The sequence below is a fragment of the Zalophus californianus genome, chromosome 8 (genome assembly GCF_009762305.2).
Source record: "Zalophus californianus isolate mZalCal1 chromosome 8, mZalCal1.pri.v2, whole genome shotgun sequence".
NCBI lineage: Eukaryota > Metazoa > Chordata > Mammalia > Carnivora > Otariidae > Zalophus > Zalophus californianus.
In genome coordinates, this window is record NC_045602.1 from 88,505,592 (window position 1) to 88,533,437 (window position 27,846).

General features: G+C 52.9%; 1 protein-coding gene across 3 annotated transcripts in view; it reads left to right on the forward strand.

The window, feature by feature from the left end:
• SH3RF3 (SH3 domain containing ring finger 3) overlaps positions 1–27,846 on the forward strand; it is a 364,525-nt gene that overhangs the window by 238,516 nt on the left and 98,163 nt on the right. For all 3 annotated transcript variants that reach the window (XM_027621787.2, XM_027621788.2, XM_027621789.2), the window contains exon 4: positions 17,861–18,214. In XM_027621787.2, the coding sequence (XP_027477588.1) occupies positions 17,861–18,214 (354 nt within the window). The remainder of the gene's footprint in view (positions 1–17,860; positions 18,215–27,846) is intronic.

A 27,846-nucleotide genomic window follows, 5' to 3' on the forward strand; every position in this document is an offset into this window, starting at 1 on the left:
TGTAGATTGCATTTTCCTGCTTCTTGGCATTCCTGATATTTTTAATTAGCTACCAACTTTGTGAATTTTGCCTTTTTGGATGCTGGATATTTTTTTTATTCCTATAAATATAGCTTAAGCTTTGTTCTGGGATGTTGCTAGATCACTTACAAACAGTTTGATGCTTTTGAGCCTTGCTTTTAAACTCTGTTCCGAGGGACTAGGGCAGCCTCTAACGTAGAGCTAATTATCCCCACTTCTGAATCTATAATCTTCTCCACTCCGTGCCCTATGATTTACAAGGTTCTTCACTCTTGAAGGTGGGAATGCAAACTGTGCCCAGCTTTGCATGAGCCTCAGGAATTGTTCTATCTTCCCCTTTGGGTGGTTCTTTCCTCAGCTCTGGGTAATTTCCTATGAATGCCCTCATCAGTACTCGGCTACAGACTTGGCGGGGGCACCCCTCTGCAGATATCTCCTTTCCAGGACTCAGGTCCACGGGCCCCGGCCACTGTGGGCTCCCTGGCCCCCAAACTCCCTCTTCCCAACTCAGGGAGAAGCCCCAGAGCCCAGGTGAACCAGAGGCCTCACGTGGCAGGCTTCACCTCTCTCGACAATCACTGTCCCGAGCTGCTGATGCCCCGTGTCTAAAAGCCATGTTTCGTGGATCTGTTCTCAGCGTGTCAGGCAAGAGCGTAAACATGATCCTTGTTCCATCTTGGCTAAGTGGGTGTTAACCTGGGACGGTTTCGGGATTTTGACAACAAGTCATTGTGTTGTACACTAGAAACTAGTATGAGTCGTATGTCAGCTCAATCTCAGGAAGACTGGGGCGAAAGGTAAACAGGGCTGAGAAAGTTAGACTCACGGGGGTATTTTTGGTGGAACAGGAGAGCTGGAGGTCAGCTGTAGCTTTCCAGTGCTGCCTGTCCCCAACTCCAGTGCCAAGAGTCAGTAATCAAGGACTTTTTTAGAGAGATGAGGAACGGGTGAAATCCTTTGAGGCAATTGTTCACCGCGGATACTGGTTACGACTGAGTTCCAAACACGGTCCTGTGGTCCAGCTTTGAAGGTGAGCCAGGGGGTGCGTTTGTCACACTGCTGCTGGTGTTTGCCTCCATTTCCTTCTTCCCATGTGGCCCCACTTCCCCACCTAGCTTCTCTGAGGACACCGGAGCTCACCGGGTCAGAGGCAGTGTGGGAACAAGACCTCAGAAAGGACACGGGAAAGAAACTTCTCTGGATTTCTGCCAGAGACTGTTGGGGGAGGGGGCTTTGCCATTTTGCTTAAAGGCTGTTTCATTTTTTTCTTGCTGCTGGCCCGTTTCTTATGAGCTTCTACAGCAGTGGGCCCCCACCTTGACTTGGCTACAACTCCTGCCTGCATTTCTGTGTCCAGGTGCGGACCGTGCCTTCATGAACACTGAATGCACTTAGCAGGGCAACTCGCAAGCACTCAAGAGAGCACTGGCCGAGGAAGGCTGTGGGCAGAGCAGACAGGACTTGTCGGGAACCAGGCAGGGCAGGTCCTGGCGTTCCTTGTTTCCTCTGCATCTGAGCAAAGTGGTCCGGGAGGCCAGCTCCTAAACCCTAAAGCGTATTTAGCCATGGAGAGATTTGACTCTGGATGTTAATAAGGTGACAGGAGAATAAGCAGGGTGCCTTGCCTTCACCCCCTCTTTCCCTTACTTTACAGCTGGAGGCATGACACAAAGACCTAAGACAGTTCCATGGGAGAGTAAGACTTCAGTTTCGTGCATTTGGCCCAGCTGCGATCTGGGTCTGCACGTTTTCCTGCCAGTCTCTGCACCCCCAGGCTTGATGCCTGCACACACGTGTGTGATCATCAGGGGTTTCCCCAACAAAAATAGACAAGTGCATAGGTACCAGCTCCCCTGCTTCCTCACTTCTTTACCTTTTTTTGAATTACTTGTGAAGTTAACATCTTGTAATATAATATTGTACATTCCATAGTTTCTGGATTTGTTGTTGTTGTTTGTCTCCCTAACTACAAATGTAAGAAGCCAGACCCTGTAGCACATAACTTTTTTCCCTTCTCAGTCTTGGCATGGTGCTGGCACAAAATAGGCAATTCGTGCATTTGTGTGGTATTACTGGGTTGTGAGCCAATATTTCACACAACTAATCAAAGTATGAGGAGCGACCCATCACCACTTCTGAAAAAGTCGTGGCTGGGATGCTCTCAGCGCATAGGACTTAGCCGGTCCCTGTGAAACCACCTGTCCTTGCTCACCAGTCTCACCAGGAGCGTTGTGGGGACACAGAGGATCCTCACAGTCTTCCCCAAGCCTGAGAGGTACAGCTGTCAAGTGGGCCCAGCAGAAAGCAAGAAAAGGCTTACATGAATTTCCATCTTCAAGAGACAGGTAGGGACTGAAAGTGTCTCAACCTGGGGACAGCTGAAAACGCAGGTGACATTGGAAAAGAATTGCCATTCCTGCACCCCTTGTCCAAGCCTGTCACTTGTGCCGTGGCCTCAAGTTCATCTAGTGGGAAACCAAGCATGCCCACCATGTACTTGTGTAACTGCTTTTGCCTTTGGCCCCAGCTGCTTTTCCTCCTTCCCCTCACATGTCACTCCTGTGGACAGTCTTACTCCAGCATACCAAGTAGGTAAAGATGGGTTCTCTTCTCACCTAACTGGAGCACCCCACTGGGCCCTCTGGGACCTCGGACTGTTTTTGTCTTCACCTCCCGTTACTGAGGGAGACAGATTCCTCCAACTGCTCCCCACAGGCTGTCCTGAGCTGTCCTCTCCCACCTGCCCTCCCTCCACCCTACTGCCTTAACTCAGTTTTCCACATTCCTGTACTGTCTCTTCATTTCTATCTTTTCTTTTGGAGTAGTCCAGGCCAGTGGCTCAGAAACTTCAGTGAACATTAGAATCACCTGGAAGGCTCCGGGCCACGGAGAACCTGATGCAACAGGTCTGGGTGGGCCCCAATCTAAGAAAGAAGTTGGGGAGGAAACTTGTTTTGTCAGATTCCACTTAGACGCAAGGGTGGGACTTGGCCATCGATGTGGGAGCCGCCCACCCAGGCTGAGTCCTGCTTATAAGGCCCCCCCTCCCCCTTGGGCAGGCCGTGGTGGTGGTAGCTGTTTTTCAGATGTGATGGTAAAAGCATCTTTAGCCATGGAGAGATTTGACTCTGGGTGTTAATAAGGTGACAGTGGACTATGTCTTGGCTGAGGTTCAGGGCGTGTGTTTAGTGCAGAAGGAACAGCGTGTCTGGTTACAAACATATCCATCTGCAGTCACTAGGGTCATCGGGGGACTCTGGTGTCTTCCCTCCAGAGCTGACCAGGCTTTAGGGGAGACATCTGCCCTGCAGGTCCGAGCTGCCTGCCCCACCATTAGTTCTGAATCTTGACAATGAATTATTGCCAAGATTGACTCTGGGGGCCTGTTGCAAAATGCCTCACATGTCGTTGTCCTGTTTTTTCCTGTTACCTTTTATTAATGCTTCCTGTTTGGAAAGGAGGGGGTGTAAGTTGCTGGTGGCCGGGACCTTTTTAAGATTCAGGTCAAATGCTCACGCCATGCATGTGCATATCGGGAGACTTTCTATAGCTACCGCAACTCAGCCGATCATCGCAACATCAGGAAACGCAGCTAATTCTGGCTTCATTTGGGTTCTGCTTGACTTAGAGAAACTCAAAGCTATTCTTGGTTGCTTTTATTTCTTCCAACTCTTCAAAGTGAGAGCAATTAAGAGTAATAGTTTGAAGCTATTGAGGACTCTCCTTCTGTTGTGAGCAGAGACAAAGACTTGGTTTGTCGACCTCACTTTTCCAGATGTCTCTGTTTGCATTGATTTTCCTGCCTACCTCCCTGCCCATAGACCCTTAGCACACTGCAGGGCTGTGTTAGCCTCTCTAGGAAACAATTTTAACGAGATTCTAGAAGGTTCCAAGTTGCCACAACACTTCCTTGGGGCTGGCCCCTCGTAGGTGAGGGCAGCCTATCCTTTATACCACAGCCGTGCCGGGAGGACTACACTGACAGTGTCTCCAAGGAGCAAATGCAGCGCACACACAGTCTGGCTGACTTCTGCTGTAAAATAGGAAGACACCTGCCTGTGCCAGGGCCATTGTCAAGAGCTGGAGATCTGTTTGTTCCTTCATTAGGTCTCTGTGGGCGTGTCTTAGCCCTTGGCTGAGAGAGCTCTGCAGGCTCTACCTTTCAGACCACCATTCATTTCTTCGTTCACACCCATCCCTTCTTTTGTGCATTCATTCACTGAGCACCTGCTAGGTGCCAGGCCCTGGGGGAGGCAGCTGCCAACAAAACAGAAGAGAAATGTCTTGGAACCCTCATTCTAGTAGGAGGAGACAAACAATAGAGAAAAGAAACAAATTCTAGAGGGTAGTATGTTCTCTGTGGAGAAAAAGAAAGCTGGCAAAGGAGGGGAGTGAAGCTGAGGTGGAGGGGACTATAACTTTAATTAGCATGCTTGGAAGGCCCCCCTGGGAAGCAACCTACGAGTGAGCACCGCAGGTTCCAGGTGGTGGCCTGAGCTGGCTCGTGGCCGAGGGGCCGTGGTGGCCAGGGTGACTGAGCAGGCTGAGTGTGGTGAGCTCCAGGAGGCAGTGGGAGAAGGATCACTCTGAAGACGTCGGTGTTTGCTCCAAGTGGGTGGGTCTGGGTCTGGGTCCATCTCTCTTCTGGACCCACTCCCCACTCAGTGCATACAGCCTTTGTCCCTGGGTCCAGGGACTCTCCCTGACCATGTCCTTGTCATTCATGAGCCCTCCCCTGCCTCCACCTAGGGGGCTTTGTTAGTGTAACATGAATGTAGAAAGAACCTTCTAGACTAAAAGTTTTCAAGTTGCAGTGGTCAGAAACCCAGGTGTTCTTGGGCCCCTTGGTCCATGGGACGCTACCTCTCACCCTCCCTCTCCCAGCCACCCTGTCCTCCATCTTGTCTCTAAGATCCATCTCACACAGTGACCAGAGCCATCCCTACAAAAAGGTAACTTGAGTGACCTCACCCCTGCTAAGCCTCCTCTGGAATCCATGGCTCTTAGAATCAATCCAGACTCCTCACTGTAGCCTGCAGACCCATGGAACCAGCCTGGCCTCACCCCTGCCCTGCTCACTGCCGCCGTGGCGCCGGCCTTTCCCTGCCCTGGCATACAGCAAGGCCCCAGCCACAGCACCCATCCCCTGGGCACAGCCCTGCTCTGCCACTCACCAGACTTTCCCCTCCCTGTGCCTCAGTTTCCTCCTCTGTAATCTGGGGATAATATACCTACCTCACTGTGCTCAGGTACGGATTAAATCAGGAACGTAAGTGCACAGAACACGGGTTGGTTCAGAGTGCGAACTGTGCATTAGAAAATAGAATTCCCTTTAACAGTATTGTTAGACCCCTGTCTAGAGAGCAGGAAGAAGAAACACCCAAGTCTTACTGCAAAATTGTGTTTTACTGCTGGAGCGTCATGTGTGAGGCCTCTCAGGTGCATGCAGAAAAACAACTTCGATGCTTGAAAAACTATATTTGGAGTAGGCTTCTGTTTCATTCAGAGTGAAGGAAAACAGTCATTTGGAGGGTGAGTATCCATGAACTGGGTAGGGCGAGGGAGCCTGGTCTGGAGTAATCAAGCTTTTGGGAAATGGGGCACCAGAGCCCCAGGTGGGTGCTTCAGCGTGGGGGAGGCAGGGGAGTGCCTGCGCAGGCGCTCGGTTCAGGGCTGCACCAGTCACCTGCAGAGGAAGGCCGCTCTGACCCAGGGCTGCACTGGAGGTGCCCCTCGCTTTCCCAGCCAGCTCCCCACACTGGAGCCCTGTGCCGGCCAATCACAGAAGCGAGGCCCAGAACCAGGTACAGAAAAATACTCCGGAGGGGGGTCCATTTATGTTTCTGGAAACGTTTTTATGTTTGGAAGGGGATGAAGGTGTAGCTGAAACTCTGCTCTTGTTTGTGTGTCTCTTGCTAAATTGGCAACCCAGTTCATATATTAACATGTTCTCAAATATATAAATTTGGGGGAGAATTGGTTGGGTTATCATTGGGGGTTTTTTGGTCATAGTAAGTGTTCATACCCTGTTCTTGGATCCAGCTGAGAAAAAGATGAGTGTGTGAGATATGGAAGCTCAAAGGTTAACTTTATTATAGATAAATCTCAGTAGAAGAACATAGATCAGATCTGGAAGCAGGGGAACTTGCTGGTTCCTCACCCTCCGAGCGTAGACCTTGGGACCTCTCTGCCCATCAGAGTAGAGACTGTAAAACCAACCCCCGGCCCCCACCCTGCCCGGAATTGCTGCCCCGCTCCGGGGCCTCCAGCTTCAGACTAGGGTACCTCCAACCAGTCCTTGGAGATGAACCAGGGACAGGGGACATCTCTGTCCACTGGAGATGCACACTCAGCAGTCACAGGTGAAATTATGTGGTTCCTGCAGTTTGTTTTAAAATCCTCCAGGAAATCAGTGGAGGAGGGCAGACAGTCCGTGGCACAGGAACAGCAGAATGGTGTGGTTGCTGAAGCTGGATGATGGGGCTGCATCCTCCTACTTCTGTGTCTGATATAAAAAGTTAACAAATGCTGTGCCGTGTCTTCCCTCCCAGCAGTCAGATGGGGAGGGGACAGGAGCAGAGGCCAAGCAGGCTTGCCACAGTTGTTTCCTCAACTCTGATTTGTAAGATAGAAGCAGTCATGAATGACAGGTAAGCTGGTGTGGCCGTGTCCCCAAACTACACACAATGCCAAGCATCAGGCCAGACTTGGCCTGCGGGCCAGGTTTGCTGGCCCCTGCTCCGTCCTCTGCTTAACCTCTCTGGGCTTCCATTTTCCTACCATTTTGGCCCGGATTTCTTTCCCCCTTCTGAGCTCTCCGAGACGCCCATGGGAGCACAGTGCCAGGAGAAGCTCCCTGAGGGCTCTGGAGTGTGACAGCTTGGTCTGTGCTCCCACCTCAAGACACCACCACTCAGCCAGGGCCAGAAACCAAGCCACCCAAAGGAGGGAACCTTTGCTAGACCTTCCGTGAAATGTCAGACTCGAAAAAAATACTGCATCTCACTAGACTAAAAAACACCAAAGTCTTTTATGGCACCTCACACATTTCTTACAAAATGGAAAAAAATATGTCAGTGCCACAACACAAGAAATCTCGATATCCCAGCCTAATCTGCCCTTTTGTTTTGTTTTTAATAACTTTGTGATTGTAAAAATAACACCAGGCTATTGTTCAAAACAGGGAAATTCAGAAAAATGCAAACAAAGAAACTAAAATCGCCTATAATCCTACCAGTAAATATAAATATGTGTGTAGGAAAAATATGAAATGAAATGTTGTTAGCATATTGTTTTATTTCCTTTATTCTTTTCTATGTGTAAATTTACATATATTGTGAACAAATTTGGGATTGTGCTGCATCAGTAAATCATTAAATTGTGAGACTTTTCCAGTAGCATTGTTGCAATAGCCTCAGAGCCCTTGGGCCCTATGGTCTGCTGTCAGCACAGTAGCAGGGGATCCTGCCACATGCATAGCCGGTCTCTCTCTGCTGCTTTAGATCTCCTGTCTCAGAGGAAAGACAAGGCCGCTCCACTGACCCGCGTCACCTCTGACCTTATTTCCACGCACAAGTCTGCTCCAGCCACCCTGGCTTCCTTCTTCCTCCTCAGACTTGCCAGTCCTGCTCCCACCCCAGGGCTTTTGCACTTGCGGTTCTCACTCCCATCACATTTCCCTCAGGTGTCAACAGGTTCCCTCCTTCCGGTGTTCTCTCAGAGAGGCCTTTCCATGCCACCCCCTGTAACCATGCATCCCGCCCCCTCCCAGCACTCCTTTTCTCATATTTCTTTCTCCATATACTTCTCACCATCTGACATATTGAATATCCTTATATATTTATTTGTTTATTGGCTGGGTCTCCATGAAGGCAGTGGTTTTGTTTTTTTCACTGATGTACCTTCAGCGCCAAGCAAAACCCCTGGCATACAGCAGGTATCTAATACGTGTGTGCTCAGTAATCAGATCTTCTGCTTCTGTAGCACCAAACCCAGGTGGTTTGGGGATTTCCCCTTTCCCCAGCCAGTCCACCTGGGCATGACTCTGCTGCCTGTTGACCCAGGCTGTTTGGCCTGAAATCGCCATGGCCTGAGCACTGGCTTGAGGCCATGTGCACACAGCACATGCACGCACGCATGCACACGTGTGTTCTTGTTCCCGCCTGTGCCTCCCCCTTACCTTGAAATACTCGTATCACTTTTGGCTCCTGTCTATAACCATTGAAATTAAGTTCCTTCCTCACTTAGCCCAGTCTTTCTCTAATAGATCTTCCATTCAGTTTGCATTTATGAACTCTGAATATTCTTACACCCCTTCTGTTTTTTTTTTAATTTTTTAAAGATTTTATTTTATTTTTTATTTATTTGACAGAGAGAGAGAGAGACAGCGAGAGGGAACACAAGCAGGGGGAGTGGGAGAGGGAGTAGCAGGCTTCCCGCCAAGCAGGGAGCCTGATGCAGGCCTCGATCCCAGGACCCCAGGATCAGGACCTGAGCCGAAGGCAGACGCTTAATGACTGAGCCACCCAGGCACACCCTTACACCCCTTTTGTGACCGTGGAATATATCCCTAAGGAAAGTTCTTTCTGGGTAAAAGCTTCCCCAGCCATGTGTTGCCATGTGCAGCTCACACGTGACAGCTGGTGCCACTGAGTGACTGATTCTGAATGGAGCGGGCTCTCACTGGGAGCTCAGACTTGAGGCTCAGGCCAAGGTCTGGAGGGCCAGCTCCAGCATGCCTACTTCTCTTAGCCGGCGGGTGGGTGTCTGCAAGGCAAGGGGTAAATTTCAGCTCCCAGGGGGGTCGATAAGCGCACAGGTCAAAGCATGGAACCTGCTATTTAGATCATACTGAATGAGTAGATGTTATTGCATACACATGCGCATGTTGGGCTGCATCCGTTCATTGGCTAGGTATTTGTTGAGCATCTACTGCATGCCTGGCACGAAGCTCATTAACTGTCTGTGAAGTGAGATGATTATTTACAAGAGTAAGAAGTAGGCTCTAAATTTCAAAACTCTATCAGCTCTGAGATCTTGCTGGTGTTGTTATAGACCTGAGATCTCGAAAGAGAGACAGAGACCGAGACAGGGACAGAGACAGAGAGGACAAGGGAGGAGATGCGTGCTATCTGCAGGCTCTGTAAGTGGCTGCTGGCCGTTTGTAATTAAGTGGTGAGGAAGTAGCACTTAGAGTGTTCAGGCCACAGCAGAACAATTCAGTGACGGCCTGGCTAGTGTTCCACAAACCATGGCCAAGCATTTCTCTGTCCCTCACCACGCTGGGAGCTTGCCGTGGGCAGCATCCCGGGTCTCTTGGCCACATAAGTTCTGTTCACCACCCTCAGGAGTTGGTCCCAGAGATGCTCCATGTAGGATGGGGCCTGACTGCAGATGCACAGGCACCCAGGGTCTGTGAGGACAGAGGCCATGAGTGTCTCCCTTGTGGCCTTAAACCTGAGCACAGCTCGTGCATATGTTCAAGGATGTGTGTCGCCAGAGGGGACGAGAAAGGGCTGGATGCATTCAGAGGTAAGAAGTGTTTCCAAAACTGTGTCCTCGGCAGGGAGACTGTGAGGCCCCGGGTGTCTCCAGATAGGCTCTCTGGCTGTTCGTTGAGAGCACCAGGCCACAGGCCCAGGCAGCGCACCACGCATTTTTTTAAAAAAGATTTTATTTATTTATTTGAGAGAGACATGGAGAGAGCAGCAGGGGGAGAGGGAGAGGGACAAGCAGACTTTGCGCTGGGCGGGGAGCCCGACACAGGGCTCAGTCCCTGGACCCTGAGATCATGACCTGAGCCGAAGTCAGACACTTAACCGAGTGAGTCACCCAGGCGCCCAACCGCACCACACATTTAACCCAAGCAGACGGGGGAAAGAGGACTTTATTTCCTGGCAGGGAAATGTCTCTCTTTTCCCCTTGATGACAATGGCTTTCAGCCTTTTTAGATTGTGACTCAGGATGAGAAATGCATGTTACATCCTGACCTAGGGTATACACCAGTGTGTATGTGAAACTAAACCAACGTGTCCTGGAACTACTACTTTTACCCTTAGCACATGTGATGCATTCTGTATTTTCTCTTTTAATCTGGTTCATTTTTTAAAAAGTGATGGTCAGGACCCACTAAATTGACAGTTTGAAAAGGACTACTCTTAGCTAGAGATCTTCAAAGTAGGGTGCATGATGGGGCACCTGGGTGGCTCAGTAGATTAAACCTCTGCCTTAGGCTCAGGTCTTGATCCTGGGATTCTGGGATCGAGTCCTGCATCCAGCTCTGTGCTTCACAGGGAGTCTGCTTTTCCCTCTCCCTCTGCTCCTCCCCACCCCGTTTGTGTTCTCTCTCTCTCTCAAATAAATAAATAAAATCTTTTAAAAAAAACCAAAGCCAAAAACCAAAAAAAAAACCCCACACCAAAATAGGGTGCACAAAGCTCTGTGAGTAAAGAAAGGAAATATTAAAACTTTCTTCAAATTTATTATTTATTTATTTTTTACTTGTAAGTTTCAATTTCTCTTATGTGTGTGTTTTCTGATGTTCATAATAGAATGGTACACTCGAAATATATGTAATTTACTGGAGCTGTATGCCCTGAAGTGCTTTACTGCTGGGGTAAAGGTTACAGGGCCCTGGACTGGGTCACCCTGCTGGCCTGGCCCTGGGAGCAGCAGTGAAGCTGACACCTGCCTTTTGAATTCTGTACCAGCCACATCTCTGGTTCCCCCCTCCTTTCCCAGCCGCCTAGGACCCGTGACTTCTGTGAGATCGTTTCCTCCGGTGCTGGTCTAAGATGATCAGAAATGCATGTGCAAGCACAGCCCAGGCAGGGCACTTTCCGGGAGTGGGGCACCTCTGCGGGAGGCCATATGTCCCCCTGCCGGGACGGTCTGACCTCCTGCCACCTTCCAAGCAGAGAGATGTCCCCTCGGGGGTTCTTACAGAAAATAGAGAATAAACCGTGCCTTTGTGTTCCTCTCCTTGTGGGAAAACAACCATTTGTTTTTCCTTCTAAGTTTTATCTTCAGGCAAAATTATGACAGGGTCCTTATACTCATCTCAAAACTTCCAATCAATTGTCCCTTTGCTTACAAGACACACCCTGCTAAGGTGCTAATCATAACTCTTTGCTGCTTATGAGCCTTTTTCTGAGTTTCACACATTCTTACAAATGAGTGAAGTTTTGTTTGCTTATTTTAATTTGTATCAGACTCTTTTTGGAATCTTCCTTTCTGTGGGTTTTGATACTGCACTGAGAGTGTGATTGCTGGCACAGGCAGGGAACACAACCCACTATTAAGAGGCTGAATTCAAAGAAAGGGCCGTCTCATTTCCTGTGGTAATTGGGGCGAGTGCCCGAGAAGGAAGGGGCGACAACTTCAAGCAGAGACTGAGGGACAGGAAGTGCGGTGTGTAGTTTCTGATTGCTGTGGAGGGACCCACTCCCCAAGGAGGGACATACTGCCCTTCTGTCTCAGGGCAGGAGCCGCCAGCGCCGCGGAGGTGTGTGAAACAGCCCCGCTCTACAAGCTTGTCCAGGGACTGGGCCAGTGGTGCAGTCCACCCCGCGTGGGAAGTGCCCTGGCGTCCGACAGAGTTGGGGCTTTGTCCAGTCTGCGATAATGGGATGTTGAAACGAGTACCATTCCCTACCCCGCACATTAATTCTTAGGATCATCTCATCCAAAATCCTTGCCTGCCCTCAGTCTTTGTACGTAAGATTAAGCAATTCTCTGTGCATTTCAGGTCTACACCTTTGTCTTGATTGCTGGATATTTCTTGTTTTAAACCTCAATTATCTGAATAATTGCTTCAGTTCACCAGCCCACTTTGGCCACTACAGCCTCACCTGTCCAATCCAGTCGCCTTGAGAAGGGAATGCAGGGAGAACAGAATGGAAGAGAAGTAGCGGCCCTGCGCTGGGTGGGTGTGGGAGAGCCAGGGATGAGGGCTTCCATTACACCAGTACGTGCCCACCACCTCATACAATGTTTAGTTCTGAGATGGGACCCCTTCAGAGATAAGAAAGCCTCTCCCATAGCAGGTGCACAACAAATATTTGTTACAGAGTGGGAGAATGTCAGTCCAGAGGGTTAGCATGTGATATTACAAATGTCTAGAGTTTGACATTCCAGTTAAAAAAAAAAAAAAAAGTTTGGCATTGTTAACAGGCCCGTGAGGTCACCACCCATTTAAAATGAAAAGGAAAGGAACAGAAATAGCCTCCCACCCTTGGTAACTGCAACTGGGGTCTTCCCAGGGTAAGCATGATGTAATGTTCATGCTCCCCAAAAAGGTCTGGTTTTTAAAGGCCCACGTTTGAATCTCTCATATGAACCCAACCCCCTCTAACTGCCAAAGGCAAAGATATACCTCAGTGACTATAATAATTTTTTAACCCAAAGATGGAGCAAGATCAGAAAAGCATCCCCACACTCTGCAGCAAAAAGTGAATGATGGTAGACCCAGTGAGCCATGGTAGAAAGGGTGTGAGCAGTCGCCATTGTGCCACTTGTTAACTGTGTGATGTGGAACAAGACGCTTACACTTTACCTCTGAGCCTCAGTTTTCTCCTCTGTAAAATGTCCGTGTTGACCTTGGATGGTCGATATAAGGGTCAGACAAGCCTGGTGGTGATGAAGGTGGGTCTCTGTTGTGCTTGGCTGATGGTCGTCACCAGGCCACTTGCTTTGACCTGCTCAGTCAATGGTCGAGAACCCTCATTTTGGGAGCCTTTCTCATCGAAGGCCCGAGCTGTGTTCCAGATACAGCCTTCAAGGAGGAGGGTGAGGGGTGTCAGAGCTGAAAGTAAATCATTCTGTTCTCACTCGCCCCTGCTGATGATCTAGTCTCGTAAAGAAGGGAGTGTTTTACAAATAAGAGGCACAGATCAAAATGCAGTCAGCCATCTGTGCCTGCCCACCTCGGTGAAGTGGGAGGCTCCTGAGATTTTTCCTGACAAAAATTTGAGGCAGGGGGCGCACCTGGGTGGCTCAGTCGTTAAGCGTCTGTCTTTGGTTCAGGTCACGGTCCCAGGGTCCTGGGATCGAGTCCCTCATCAGACTCCCTGCTCAGCGGGGAACCTGCTTCTCCCTCTCCCACTCCCCCTGCTTGTGTTCCCTCTCTCGCTGTGTCTCTGTCAAATAAGTAAATAAAATCTTAAAAAAAAGTTTGAGGCAGGTAAAGGCCACTCTTCATCCACTCCTGAGTTTGTGAAGCTCTCCGGAATAATAGGTCAACTACCAAGCATTGTGACCTGTGCTCTACTGAGCCCACCAGGGGTTGGAGCTGTGCATTAAAGGCAAATGCCAAGCAAAAGCTGCTGTCTCTGGTCCTGTGGGTATTCTTTGGCAAGAACGTCTCCTTGTGAAGCCGAGGTTGCAAAGCCGTCCATGTTCTAGTCAAAGAGGGTCTGGCTCGAGCAATAGCGGTATCTCCTGGGAGTTTGTAGACATGAAGAAACTTGGGTGCCATCCCAGACCTACTGAGACAAAATCTGCATCTTTACAAAGCTCCCTAAGTAGTTCACTCCACAGGGAAGTATAAGCTTTATTCGAGCAGCCCCTGTCGTTCACCTCAGCACCCCCGGCACCTAGAGCAGAGCCTGGGACATGGCAGGTGCTCAGCAAGTATTTGCTGTACATGTGTATCTGTTGGTTGCCTTAATTTTAAGTTGACACCTGGCTTCCAGTATGCTCCCCTCTTTGGCTTCCTGGATTTCCCAGAAACGGAAGACGTACTTCCCTCCCTCCGGTCTCAGTCATCAGCCCATCGCTCCAGGGTGCAGCTGTGCTGAGGCTGTACTTCCTACCTCAGGGTTAGGATGGAGGGGCTTCCCTGTTATTTTGCTTGAGAACTGCAGGGCACCCCTCAACACATTGTCCTTTCTTGCATGTTACATCTGATATCAGCCTGTATGCCTGGTTTTCCAATCTTATTCTTTCTTTAAAAATTCCCTCCCACAGGGCACCTGGGTGGCTCAGTTGGTTAAGCGACTGCCTTCGGCTCAGGTCATGATCCTGGAGTCCCGGGATCGAGTCCTGCATCAGGCTCCCTGCTCAGCGGGGAGTCTGCTTCTCCCTCTGACCCTCCTCCCTCTCATGCTCTCTGTCATTCTCTCTCTCAAATAAATAAATAAAATATTTTTTTAAAAAAAATCCCTCCCACATTACCTTCAGTTTAAAGTCCTCTTGACCAGAACTGGTGATTTCTGGGTAACCGTGCTCTGCCCAGGCCCCCAGCTCTGGCACTTTCCTGGGCCAAGTGTCCAAATCCCTTGCTAGCCTCAAGCTCACCAAGGGGGCCTCAGGGCCCATGTGAGCCTGCGGGTGAGAGTCTTCTTTATTTAACCTGGTCCCCAAATTCACATGCAGCTACGACGCCACCAGTAAATCTAAGAGGACTTCATATGGAACTGTTTGAACAACGGAAAGAAGAAACCCTTCAGGTCTTCCATTTCCAGTTGTTTCTGTGGCTGGAGAGAAGAGTGGTGTGGAGGAAGATCACATCTGAGCTGACGAAGTTGGCGAGGCAGAGTCCTGGGAAGAGGGTCCTGAGCCAGGGGCAGACGCACAGTCCCTGATGGACCGTGACTGACCGGTTCCGTCCCACCTGCCACACCAGACCCGAGGAAGAGGAAATGTGTGTGGCGGTTGAGTGTTTGGATTTTGGGCTGGCTGTGGCAGAGGGCCTCCTGCAGAGTGGGAGGGAGCAGGCCAGTGACTGTCCTCGGGATCCATGAACAAACCCAGCAAGACTTTTACATGTTGGTGCCACTACTTTGCTTCCATTTTGTATGGAAGTTGGAAATGTCTTCTATTGCCATCCAAAAACAGTCAAAATGGGAGTTATTGGGTGCACGGTTAATCACCAGTTGTGGGGGGGGTCTATGCCTAGGTGTTCCTATCTCTGTGGGGTGGAGAAACAGATTGGGTGACCAGCCACATTCAGAGGGAGAAGCCGAACTCTTTCATTGCCCGACAAGCATCTTGGTGGGGAGCAGGGAGCATCCTGGGGCAGAATGCCAGGAAGCACTCATTCTCCCCACCACATACCACCCTTCACAACTGGCAGTCAGCAGCCACTCACAGAATGTTCTAGCATTCTGCCTGTGGGGGGAACAAGAGGGCTGACTTCAACGTTCCCTGCCTTCTCGGCCCTCCCCCCAGGACCCCAAGGCTAACTGGCCAGCCTCCCTCAGGCCAATGAGGCGGGGCTGCAGCCTGCTCAAGGGAGAGCAGAGCCGTCTGGTTTCCTGCAGTGTGGACGGCTGCAGGCAGGCAAGCCGACACTGCCCCCATTTGGAGTATGAGGAAATGGGTAGTCGTAGCTGCACCTGAGGGGTGTGAGTCAGGAGCTGCAGTCTCTGGCAGATGCCGGTGGGTGAGGGTGTCCTGTAGTCATGGGCCATGTGGACTGGGATGGCACTGGTGGCACCAGCTGCCAGGCCCAGTCCTGAGCATCATGCAACGTGGCTAATCAGAGCTTGCTGGGAAGTTGATGGCAGCTCCCCGCAACCCTGAGTGTCACCTCAGGGACCCAGCTGCAGAGTTGCAGCAATCAGCATGGATTCGGCAGGCCCATGGTCTGTTTGGGGCCAAGAGGCTGCTCAAAGCCTGGACCGGGCTGTCCAGCCAAGGGTGGCAAATCACTGGCTAATCCCATGTATACACAGCTCCAACAAGAAGCTGCTTGTCACAAAGCAAAGGTTCAGTAAAGAAGATAAAACTGAACTGCCTCTCTGTTGGGAGGGTCTTTCCTTGGTATGTCCCTTGCCTCCTGCAGAGATGTCAGGGACTCTAAGGCCACTGATGGACGTGAGGAGAGTCACCCCTTGGAAGTAGCCCTCCTGACTCCTGCAGCTTGCTGAGACACCGATCTTTCATGGACATTCATTGGCCTTCCCTCTCAGTGCCCACTGTGGGCATGGGGGAGAAAGGTGGGCTGCCCCCACACTCCGGTCTCCATCAAGGGGGAGGCAGCATGGTTGGCTGTGAGCAGCCTGCCGGGGAGCTGTGTGGAGGACTGAGCGGTGTGGGGTGAGCCGCGCGCCAGGTGGTGAGCAGGGGACGGCCAAGGCAGCTGCGGTGGGGCCCGTGGCCGCTCTAGCAGTGGCTCAGATCAGGGCTCCGTGTGTTCCGGAAGTGCATACGCCCCTGCTCTGTCGGTGCCTCATACTCCAGGTCGGCTGCTTTGGGGAAGAGCAGAGTTGTTTCCGCCCAGCCTTGGGCACTGTTGGTGTCATCATGTCTGTGTAATAATGTTCCACATGGAGGCACATGGCAGAAAGTACGGAGTCTGTGCTCCGACGCCTGTAAATGAAAGGCGTTGTCCCTGTTGCTTCCTGCTTCTCTGTGTTCCTCTTGGCCCTGCGGCATGGGTGCCGAACACTAGGCTCCAGGAGGCCAGCCCTGGGGTGTTCGGAGCACCCCACGGAGGGCCATGGGAGGAAACAGCCGCTGGTCTGCTTGCAAGCTAGCACTGCTGAGGAAGCAACGGAATAAAGTCATAAAATAGAGCAAAACAGCTGAGCCTGGTTGGAAGAAACGTTTCAAAGGCAATAATCCTGGATTTAGATCACACATTTTGGGGCCCACAGTGAGTTTTTCAAAACCTCCCTCTGAAAGGCAGGTATTTGTAATGGAAATGGTGACAGCGCTCGGCGGCCTCGCCTGGGCTGTGTGTGGGCAGCTGGACAGCCAGCACCGCTGCGCGTCTGATCCGCTCGGCATTGTGCGGATGAAGCCTCCCCCGCTCTCACGGCTTAAAATCAGAGGGGCCCTTTTTTATTATTATTTTCATTAAGTCATCAAGATGCTACCAGCTGCAAGCCCTAGTAGTGTATGCTGTGTGAGAACCTGGGGTTTTTCCTCTGCTGTCCCAGGCCTGAGGGACATTTCCTAATCCAGACTCCCCTGCAGGTGGGGACGCGGCCTTTCCTGGCTTGCCCCGCCCCAGCTCCAACCCCCATTCCCCCACTCAGCTGAGGACATGGGTGTGGCTCCCGCACCAGGTGACCTGCCCATCCACAGCTGGCTCCAGCTTCCAGGAGTGCTTCAAACTGCCTGCAGGCGTCTCTGCCAACTCACCCCTTCCCTAAACCGGCGCCTAGGACTGTGCCTTGCCCTCAGCCCTGAGCTCTGGGCACTCCAGGGTCTGTGCTTTGGCTTCCTCTCTGCCCCCAGCTGGTTTGCAGGTGTGCGCACATCCCAGGAGGGCCCGGAGTTCTGCCTTCTCCCCTGATCACCTCAGGCAGGGGGCTCTGCCAGCAGCCGAGGACTCTCCCTCTGAAGCAGCCGAGGTGCGGGAAAGGCTGCATTCTGCCGGTGCGTGGGGTGCCGTCCACATCTGGGATGCATCCATGCTTCTTGCTCAGCAGGTTGAATGGTCCCCGCCAGGGGACAGAAAGGGCATTCTGGTCACGTGCCTTGCTTTTTCCTGCCAGCGTGGCCAGAACTGTGCCAGGCAGGCCAGAGCCTGTCACCGTGGTGAGTGTGGGCCCACGGCTGGGCATTCCTGCCGCCTCTCCCTCTGTCCCATACCCTCTGCAGGTCTGCACCTCACACCCCAGAAACGGGCACCCTGGGAAAGGAATGGGGCTACCCTGGGGCAGACGAAAACAGCTGTCCTGGAGACCATTTCAGTAAAATCTACAGATGTCACTGCAGCCTCTGCTGTGTCTGGGCCTGGCGCCATTCACAGGGCAGCCCCGTGGGGAAGACCTGCGGGACCGTGAACACATTGTCGGATTTAATGGGGGACGCAGGCTGTGAACACGGGGAGCAGGCTGGGGCCTGTGACCTCTATTTAACGAGGCCTTCCTTTGCTTTTTTCACCTAGCTCAATGACTCAGCCAAGCAGCTCATTGAGATGGACAAGCCATGCCCAGCGGCTGCATCTGGCTGCCATGCCCCCTTGCCCTCCGACCCTGGCGCGGCGGCCAGTGTGGCCCCAGGACCCGCATTAAGCAGCACAGGGGCGGTCAGTGCCTTTCAGCGGCGTGTGGACAGCAAGAAGAATGCCAAGAAGCGCCACTCCTTCACCGCGCTCAGTGTGACACACAAGTCCTCCCAAGCCACAAGCCACAGGCACTCCATGGAAATCAGCGCTCCGGTTTTGATCAGCTCCAGCGATCCCCGGGCTGCAGCCAGAATCGCAGACCTGGCTCATCTGTCCTGCAGTGCTCCCGCCCAGGTAACGTCTTCGGGGTGTGGACAGGGAGGCCTCTGGGAGCCCCATCCTCAGCTGTGCATTCAGCATCCCGTCCCCAAACTTACATGAGGAAGGCCATGGGGCAGCCCTTCGGGGCCACCGTGACTTCCTTCTCCCTGCCTGGGCTCAGGGACCCCCTAAGCCTTGGTCTTGTCACTGCCAGAGTAAACATGTGAGTGGTACTCGGTGTTCAAAGGTATCTAAGTGTGTGTGAGGTGCTTCTCAATGGCCCATGACACAGCCTTTGAGTAACATTGGCTCTTACTCGAAAAGTTCTCCTTCCTCAGTGCACGTTCAGTGCATCAGATCGTGTCTTACAGAAAGTCTGGGTTTAGTTTGTTTTTAGCACTAGTATGTTTTTAGCATCTCTTAACACTTGCTAATCTTGTGTCCTTTCAACAAGAGCTCAGAACCAGAATGAACTTGTTTGGGACTTTGATTATTATTTTTACAGATACCTTCTATTTCTAGACACAGCACTGGTTCCATTCTACTAGGAAGATAAAGGAAAGGGGAGGGGCCTTATTCTCAGTCCAGCAGCCAAAGGTGGCCCCGGAGCTCCCAGGCCAGTATGTGCTCCACAGCCCTCATACTATGTCCTGTAATTCATGGGTAACAAGTCCAAGGCTCAGGCTTCCCCAGGGTTCACTGGAGGTTCTGAATGGACATTAGCAGAGCTCTCTCGCTCTTTCCTCCTGCCCCACAATGTGGGCTCCCGCGTGCAGGGTCTCATGTTCTCTCGGCCCCTCCCTGTCCTCACCTGCTTTCAGCCCTCCTGTCCACTGCTCCTGAGTTAATGAAACAAAGGCAAAGTTCCCAGGCTCTGCAGTCTGGGTCAACTGTAGACAGGCCCTAGCATAGGAAAGGAACAGATTTTTTTTTTTTAATTTGTGCCCGACTTTGTTCCACAAGGACTTAAGTGCTGAATTAGTTTATTGCTAGAGAGGACTGGGACCCTGGGTCCCATTTTCTAGCAGTTTTACACTTGAAGTGAAAATTGTGGCCAGGCTCTAGACTTTCGGGAGGGTCATTGAAAAGGGTGAGAGGTCAAGCAAAGCAGTTTTCACCTATCTCCCATCCCAAATTAACTTCATTATTGGGACACATAAGAGGTGGCACAAGGGCGAGCTGCCACACGCCATGACCTGCAGGCACCAGCATGCTGCCCGCGGTCAGATGCACCCAGAGACCAACCCCTGGCTCTGCCACCCACCGGCCGCTTTCCTGGCTTGGCACGGCTTTGTGGGCCTCACACGTCACACTGGGATGCCCATCCCCTGGGCCACATGAAGACCACCAGGGGCTGCTGCCTTGGGCCAGGTGCAGGTCTTGGAGGTGGGCACAGTGCGGTGTTGATCCTCCTTCCCGCCATGCCAGGCACGCTGGGAGGGGACCTAGTCCCAGAGTTCTGTGCTTGGGGAGACAGACTTGGGCTTTGTGATCCTGAACCTGGAGAAATGCAGCATCATTGCAGGCATGCCTCCATTCACAAACGTGGGACTCCGTGTGCCAAGCTGACCTCAAGGGATGGGCTCCAGGCTGGCAGAGCAGGAGCGCCTGGGCTTCTTGGTGCCCAGGGCATGTGTGGAGCAATGCCGGCCCCAGCAGATGTGCCATCAGCAACCCCCGCCAGACCCCTCCAGACTCAATATGTGCACCCAGGCTGTGGCACAGACTGTCTTCACTGACACGGTGGACTCTTAGCCCCTGTCAGATGAACAAAACCGGTCATCATGAGCGCAGGCCAGTTCTGCCTGCATGTGTGCAGCCCTGACCTGCATACCCACGGCTTCTCGGGCTGCAGGAGCAGAGGTGTTAGCACTTTCGGTCAGGGGTCCCAGCTCGTTTTCTTCTGGAGAACAAGGACAGCTGTTGTCACTGGCAGTTACTGAAGCCTGGTTGAACACTGTATGGTGTTGTATAGGAAGTTCGTAGCAGTGGGCCTGTGGGCTCTGGAAGAGTAGCTCACTGGATGCAGATGGGGCGGCTGGGCCCGTGTCCCTACTTGCAGCCAGGCCTTGGGTGAGCAGCTCCAACTGTGTCCATCTGCAAGACAGGCTCTGATGGTGACAGGCACCTTATGTGGAGGAGATCAGATTGGAAAGGGCCACCCAGTGTGAGATGATCGTGCTGCTCTTTGTTTAATTGACTTGATTCTAAAGCCCTGTGGAGGAAGATGAACCAAATGCAAACCAAACACACACACACACACACACACACACACACACACACACACAAACAACACCAGTGAGGTGATATGCTCTGGGGGTGTGAGATGCATGGACAAGAGAGCCCCTCAGCTGAGTTGGAGCTCATCGCCATCACTGACTCTTCTCGCTCTCCTTTGTGTTCCTTTTTAAAGTGGAAAAGAAGTGTGGGGGCTGCGGTTTCTATAGAAATGGCTCTAAAACACAGTAGCTGTTTCCCTGCTTCTCAGACCGAATGCAGTGAGCTCCATTAAGCCTGAAGCCGCGGGGTCCCCGCAGAGCACAGTGAGGGGAGCACGCTGTCCCTGGAATGGCATCCAGGGTGTGTGCAGTCGATGGCTCGCTCTCACGGCCCCTGGAAGCGCTGCTCCATCCTCATCTCCTCCCCTCTACTGATCTCACCTCCCTCATCTGGGCTTCTTGGATAATCCCACCATCAGGAGAGCCAGTAGGTTGAATTATTTTCATGCGCACATGAGGAAACTGAGGCCCAGAGGGTGTAAGTAATGTCTCAGTGCTGTGCTCACCTGAGAGTCCGCCCTGCACCCCATCAAGACTAGCATGGACAAGGGTCCAGGTTATGGACGTCACTTAACCCCTCAGCTTCAGCTTCCTCTTCTGTAAACATACAGGGCTGACCTCAGACCTGGAGCGGTGAAGAAAGAACATGGCAGCCAGGCCCTTGCAGAGAGTGGCTGGTGCTCTAAGAGGCTGCCCATCTCTCTCCTTACCTTTTTCTTTTAGTCTGGGACCTGGTGACGTGCAGGCTAGGGCAGTGTCTCACAGGGAGGGCTGGGCTCCTCTGCACGCTGGCTGTGCACCTTAGGGCTGTTGCTGAACCTCTCTGAGCTAGGAGAGCTGCCATTAACAGCCGGGTGCAACACTGCCTGGTACCTCTCGACCCTAGAAACGCTCTCCCATCTCTTTTCCCAGAGGCTCAGTTTTCTCGTCTGTTCTATGGAGCACCTGTGCAGTTGCTGGGAGGGTGAAATGTGAGCCCAGGCTGGCCTCTTCTCAGTTGGCTGTTCTCTCTGGTGTCAGGGAATGAGGGAGCGAATCACCAGCCCCAGCGTGTCAGATACGACACCCGGGGCCCCGGGCCTAGTATATTCTGGCCACTGCTCTGCTCCCAGATTCTCCCTGTGCAGTGCGCTGCGCTGGCCCCTGTGGTGCTGGAAGGCCACAGGTAGATGAGGGGGTGGGTGGCACGGACGCTGCCTGCAGCCACACCTCACCTCCCGTCAAGGAAGCCAGAGTTCCATGAGCATCCCTGTGAGCCCGCATCCGCTCCTGACTGTCAGCCACTCACTGGTCTGTCCCCAGCAACGACCAGGCCAGGCCGTGTGTGGTCCCTGGCCTCAGGCACCCACCAGGGAAATCCAAGGACCCTGCCCAGAATCCAGTGCAGTAAGTTCCAGCCTCGGCAGCATGTCACTGCTACCTGGAGGTTGGAACATCCCCCCTGCACAGCTCTGGCCCCATAACGCCGAGGTAGCTGGTCTGGGGTGGGGCCTGGCTCTGGGGCCTTGAGAGCCTCCCGGCCCGCTGTGTGGAGCAAGAAGCGCCAGTACCTCAGACACCAGCTGCTGCCCTTCCCTCACACTCCAGGCTGTACCACAGGCCAGGCCTAGACCTGGGCCCTGAGTCCACGTAGGGTGACCAGTGTCCTGTCCCACCTGGCACTGAGGGATTCCCGGGGTACGGGGGACTCAAGTACTAAAAATGGGACAGTTTGGGCACAGCAGGACAGTTGGTCATCCCAGAACATTTCTGGGATGGTGTGTGGAGCTTTGTACAGAAATGTAATGTGGTCCTCTTTGTACGGGACCAGTGCCAGGTACCAGAGGCCCGGAATTAGGGAACGCCCGGTCCCTGCTCCCAGGGCAACAGGGGAGGGGATGTGAAGGGGACGTAGGGCATTGCTGCAGGACAGCACTATGGATCCTGGCTGCCTGGTTCCTATTTGGTGTGTGTCATGCCACCAGGGGAGGCTTTTAAAACCTTCCAGCCCCAGGGCCCAGCCCATCAGCAAAACCCAAGTCAGAGAGGGAGGGCGGGCACGCTGTATTAGCCAGGCCCATGTGCAGGGATGCTGTGTAACAGTCAGCGGGCCCTGGGGGCCACACTGGGCCCCCAGTCCAGGTGGGCTCAGGTCTGCTCCCACCTGCTGCCTCATTCTGATGCACTGGCCAGAGAGGCAGTGGCTCCCTGAGGCTTGAGGTACTTGCCTCCCCTCTCAAAGCCGAGACTTGGGCCCGGCGTGCTGTCACAGCAACAGGCAGGTGTGTGTCCTCCTGTGCTGGGGGGAGAGAGGGCCAGAAAAGGGGTCCTGTCACCACTGGAGCTCTTTAGAGCTCTCCAGATGAGTCAGCTGTGCAGCCAGAACACTGCGCTGGGCCCGAGGCTGGCCGACTGCACCCAGTGGGGCTGTTTTCCCTATGGTTCTGGCACTAAGGACAATTTGCATGTTTTTAAGGGTTGTTTTCTAAAAGGAAGAAAAGAAGATGGCTAGGGAAGGGACAGGAAGAAACAACACAGAGCTGAAGTATGCACTCTCCGGCCCTTTACAAGAAGAGGCTTGTGGCTGAGGCTCTTTTGATGCTGGCCCTGACAGGCAGAAGGGGCCACGAGGAAAAGAAAAGGAGAAACCTGTAGTCGTGTAGGCTTAGCCCAGGCCCGGAGCAGGGCGTCTGCAAGCTGAACAGGAAGAAGGTTTTGATTTTGGCCTGAAGTTCAAAGGCACTAACTCCATGTCCTTCCCTGGTCTGGAGCTTGCCAGGAGGGTGGGGAACCTGGGAGGTTCTGGAATCCATGCACCATTCTCACCGTGGTGTGTGCTTTCGGACACAGCCTTCTCATGAGGTTTCAGTGCACCATGTGGGAACCCGCAGGCTCTAGAATCAGCCCCGGGATTAGTTCTGGATGAGCCAGGGGCATAGGCATGAGGCGCAGCAAGCAGGAACCGGAAGGAAGGTGGCCAGGCGGGTGCCCCTGCCCGGCTCTGCTGTTCCTCCTGGAGGTGCGCAGCCAGGCTGTGGCCGTGGCGGGGCAGGTGCAAGGGAGTCAGCCCTTCTCCCTCCTGCTTGTCTTCTCTCAGTACTGCCGTTGGAGGCCTTTCTTACTCTTATTTTTGTCATTATTATTACTAGTAGTGTGTTTATTTCTTCCTGCCTTCAATCATCCAAGACCGCTGTGGTTAATTCCTATTGAGGAAACGTGGGCAAAAACTCATCGTGGGACCTTGCATAGGATGGATGGCTCCCTGCCACAAATGCTTCCTCTGGACCCCAAACAAGAGAATGACCTAAATAACAAGCCCATAGGCCTCAGATTCCCAGACTGACCTGTGGAATAAGTATGGCAAAACTGTCCAGGGAAGGAGCATGGCTGTCTCCTCCAAATTCCACTCATTCCTCCCTCTCCCGGGAACATGCTTCTCCCTTCTCACAGTGGACACACTCAGCTCTGCAGTCCCAACGGCTACCTCCTCCCCTGCTGCCCACCCCCAGCCCGGCCAAGGCCACCAGCGGGTCCTGTGTCCCTGCTCCATGTCCTCCTTCTTGACATCCAGCAGCTTTGGATGCTGTGGGCAAGACTCCCCTCCTGAGCCTCTCCTCCCTTTGCTTCTGGGACCCTTCTCCAGGTTCTGAGCACTTCTCTTGCCCCAGCACTAGACCCTCTTCCTCCAGGTCCCACGTGAACATCAGGGCTCCCCTGGCCTTTTCTTTCTGTTGTACGCCTGCCCCCAGGGTTCTCATCTAACCAACAGCTGAACCCTAAACTGTCTACGCTCTTGCCTGCCCACACCTTACTGAGCTATCCATTCTTTCCTCCTGCTGCCTGACAGCTTTCCCTGGAGATGTACCCTATTTCAATCCATGTCTGTCCTCAAACCTCCTTCCTCTTCTTCATTCCATCTTACCCAAATTCCCAAAGCTAAGACCCTTATCTTCCCAACTCTGCTCTCCCCGTCACCTCTGCCATCCAACCAGGTGTCAGCTCTAGTCCCTAAGCATTTCTCCCGTGTCATTAGTCAGGATGAGGCAGATCATCCTCTGTCACAAACAGCTCCTGACACCATTACGGCTGAACACAGGGAGTGTTCCTCACGTACTGCTGCCGTGGGTCAGGCGGCCCTCCTGAATGGCGTGCTCATGGTATCCGGCCTCCCTCCTCTTGTAACTCTGCCGTCTACAGCACATGGCCTTCAGCAGGAAGAGGGGCACAGAGGAGGCCCATGGCATTAAACTGCCTCAGTCTCGAGACAATACCCATCGCTTCTCATCTCAGGTCACTGAGAGGAGAACTGGCCGCTCAGCCCCAACTTTCCTGCAAGGGGCTGGGACATGTGGAGAAGCACGTCGCTATCAGCCAAGCCCGGCAGTCCCAGCCACATCCATGGCGGCCCTCTCTCCATGGCATCCACCCTGCCTTGGTTCAGGCTGCTCTGCGCCCTCACCAACATGGCATCAACTGATTCCTAACTCCCTGCTTCTGGGGTTCCCTCTGGAATCCATCTGTAATAAGGCTCATCTTTCCACAAATGCTTCTGGAGACTCTGTGTTGCCTTACGATAAAGTCCAAGTTCCTTAGCTTGACCTGCAGAGCTCTTCAGACTTAGCCCCAGGTTGTCTTTCCAGCCTCCCCCCCCCCCCGCCCAGTCACTGTCTACTCCCTCACTGGCTGGCCTGACCTGGACCTGTGCACCCCACACCAGCACGGCTTGGGCTCACCCCTCACCAAGCCTGTGCCCAGCCTGTCTGTGCTGCCTGCTCATGACACACAGACACAGCCCTGTATGGGAAATTTCTGCTCACCCTTGAAAGCAGCCATCTGAAGCGGTCACTTCCCCTCTGGAGCTTTCCATGGCTCTAGGACACCTTTCCACCAACCAAATTCATTCCCTCATTTCCTCTGTGCCTGCAGGACTTTTTCCATACATTTGTCATTGAAGGTATGGCCTTTGTCACTTGTGTATCTGGCCACTGCCCTGACCTTCACGTCTTTCAGGGCAGGAACTGGGTGTCAGTCACCTCTATATCCTGGCACCTGGCCTGGAGCAGAGTTCATACCCATTTGATTTCTTCTAGGGCGGGCATGGGGTCTGTGTCCGCTGCACTGCGGACTGAGCCGTCTTGCACACTTAACAACATGATGCCAGAAGTGCCCCAGGGCCTCCCTGCTGTTAGTGGCTCCCTGAGGGCTGCAGAGAGGGGACAGCTGCAAGGTGACCAGCTGAGGGGCTCCGGGGGCGCATGGTCGGCCGAGCCTCAGATGGCCTGCCCTGCTCACATTTGCACCCTTATGAATTATTTCTCCCTGCCATTTGGAGAGGTCAGAGGGTCAGCTCAGTCCCTCATGAGTAATGAAGCAGCACTCAACATGTCTCCTTTGTGCCGGAGGAGGGAAGGTTACCAGAGGAGAGGACAAAGAGGAGGCTCTTCAGGCTGACTCCGATTTTTAAAATCCAGTTGTTTGCTTATAGAGATCATTGGATCAGATTAAGAGCTGATTACTTACATTTTAGAACCATTCCCTCATAAACCAAACAAGAAACCAAGAGAATGGCTGAAGTCAGCAGCAGACCGCCCGAGGAACGTCCGTGGGTTCGTGTCGCTCTGGAGTGCCCTGTTTGGCCAGCATGAGCCACGTTGTGCTACAGCGACAAGCGGCCCCACACCCTCGGAGGCTTCCTTCTCAGCCACTCTGCGTGTCCACCTCGGGCAGCCCAGGGCTCTGACCCACAGCGCCCTCTTCCCAGACACCAGCAGACAGCCCCCCTGCTCATTTATACATCACCTGCGGAGCTGTGTAGTTGTGACAGAGATTGTATGACTCACAACGCCTCAGATATTTATTTTCTGGCCCTGTACGGAAAACGCTTGCTGACCTCTGGTCTGGACTGTCTCGTCACTGTGGCAGGGCTCCCCCCTCTCCTTGAAGGGGGTGGGGAGACGGCGTCTGCCCGTGAGGAGGAGCAGAGGACAGCCCCCATGACACCACTGCTGCAGAACCTCCACATCTGTTGGCAGACATTGATGCGGAGGCTGGGACGCTTGAGAGGCAGACTGCCGTCGGCAGACAATGACAACGAACCCGAAGCCTCGCAGCCGGCGTTCTGGGGCTAGGGCTGTGGGACTGCCTGCAGGTGCACGTGGGCTCTGGGGGTGCCGAGTGCTCCCCAGCCAGCTCTGTCTGTCTGTGCAGGGCCAGGATCTCACACAGGCGGACCCCATCCAGCCAGGAACAGGCGCCTTCCCCAGACCCCGAGTGTTTCTCAGTGTCAGCCGGATGCCTTACAAATCAATGTCTCATAAGCAAACAGAAATCCCAGAGATTAGGAAAACGCCCTTTGAAATCCGTGGACAGGGAAGCATTTGAAATTGAGCAGGGACAATATCAGAAGGGAACACCCCCTCGTCTTCCTGCGCCTGAGAAGTCATTAGAAGAACTCTACTTGGAAGCTTCCAGGGCATCTTTAAGATGCCCCTCGATCCCCCACCTGCCATCAGAGGGGCAGGCATGAGGTGCTGTGTGCAGATGCTCTTGCTGGCTGGGTCTTAGCTCTGCCACAGGACGCCACTCCGAGTGGATCAGCCTGGCAGCCCCCGGCCCCGGCACTCCCCCCACAGGGCCGAGAACTGCTTCTTGCTTACTGTTAGCATTTTCAGAAAGTTACACATTTAACTCCATGCCTTATGAAGGAGCCAAAAAAAAAACAGTAACAAATGAACATGGGATGAATTAAAAAATCTCATCCTGAGGACCTTGCGTGAGGTGAGCTTTCTTTTGCAAATCTGAGAATTGCTGTGTCCGTGACTTACCAGCTGTGCCTTCAAGGTGGGGACAGAGAACCGTGGTCTGGCTGTTTTCATCAGCTGCCAGGCTTTTCATTATGGTCTCAGGTGCCAACCAGGTTTCTCTTGCTGCTATGACAAGACAGGAACTGTATCCACAGTTTCTGTTTGTGCCTCAGACCATCCGCTGGTGGATGAGGGAGGGACATAGCAGGGAAGGTCCCTGGTGTCCCCTTGGCACCTGGTGAGTGCCCAGGAGCTCTGGGTGGGCACCTGCTGGTCCAGGAATGCAGGCAAGCTGCTGATTCCCTCAGTCCATCCTGTCAAGTTTGGTGAACTTCTGTTACAGCAGCAGCCCATGGCAGGTACAAAGAGGGGTTCATGATGGGCCCCAGCCTCTAGGACCTACCCAGCCCACCAGGAGACCAGAACATAGACCCATGCCATGGAAAGTAGGAAGTACCACAGATGAGCTCAAGAGGAGGGAGGGCAACATTGTTTCTAGAAGGGAACAAGAGGAAAGGAGGCAAAAACGGGCGCCAAGGATCACTGAGGTCGGCTTCCTCTGGGGTCTTCCATGTCCCCTCAAGGCTCTGGTGTGAAGGCACAT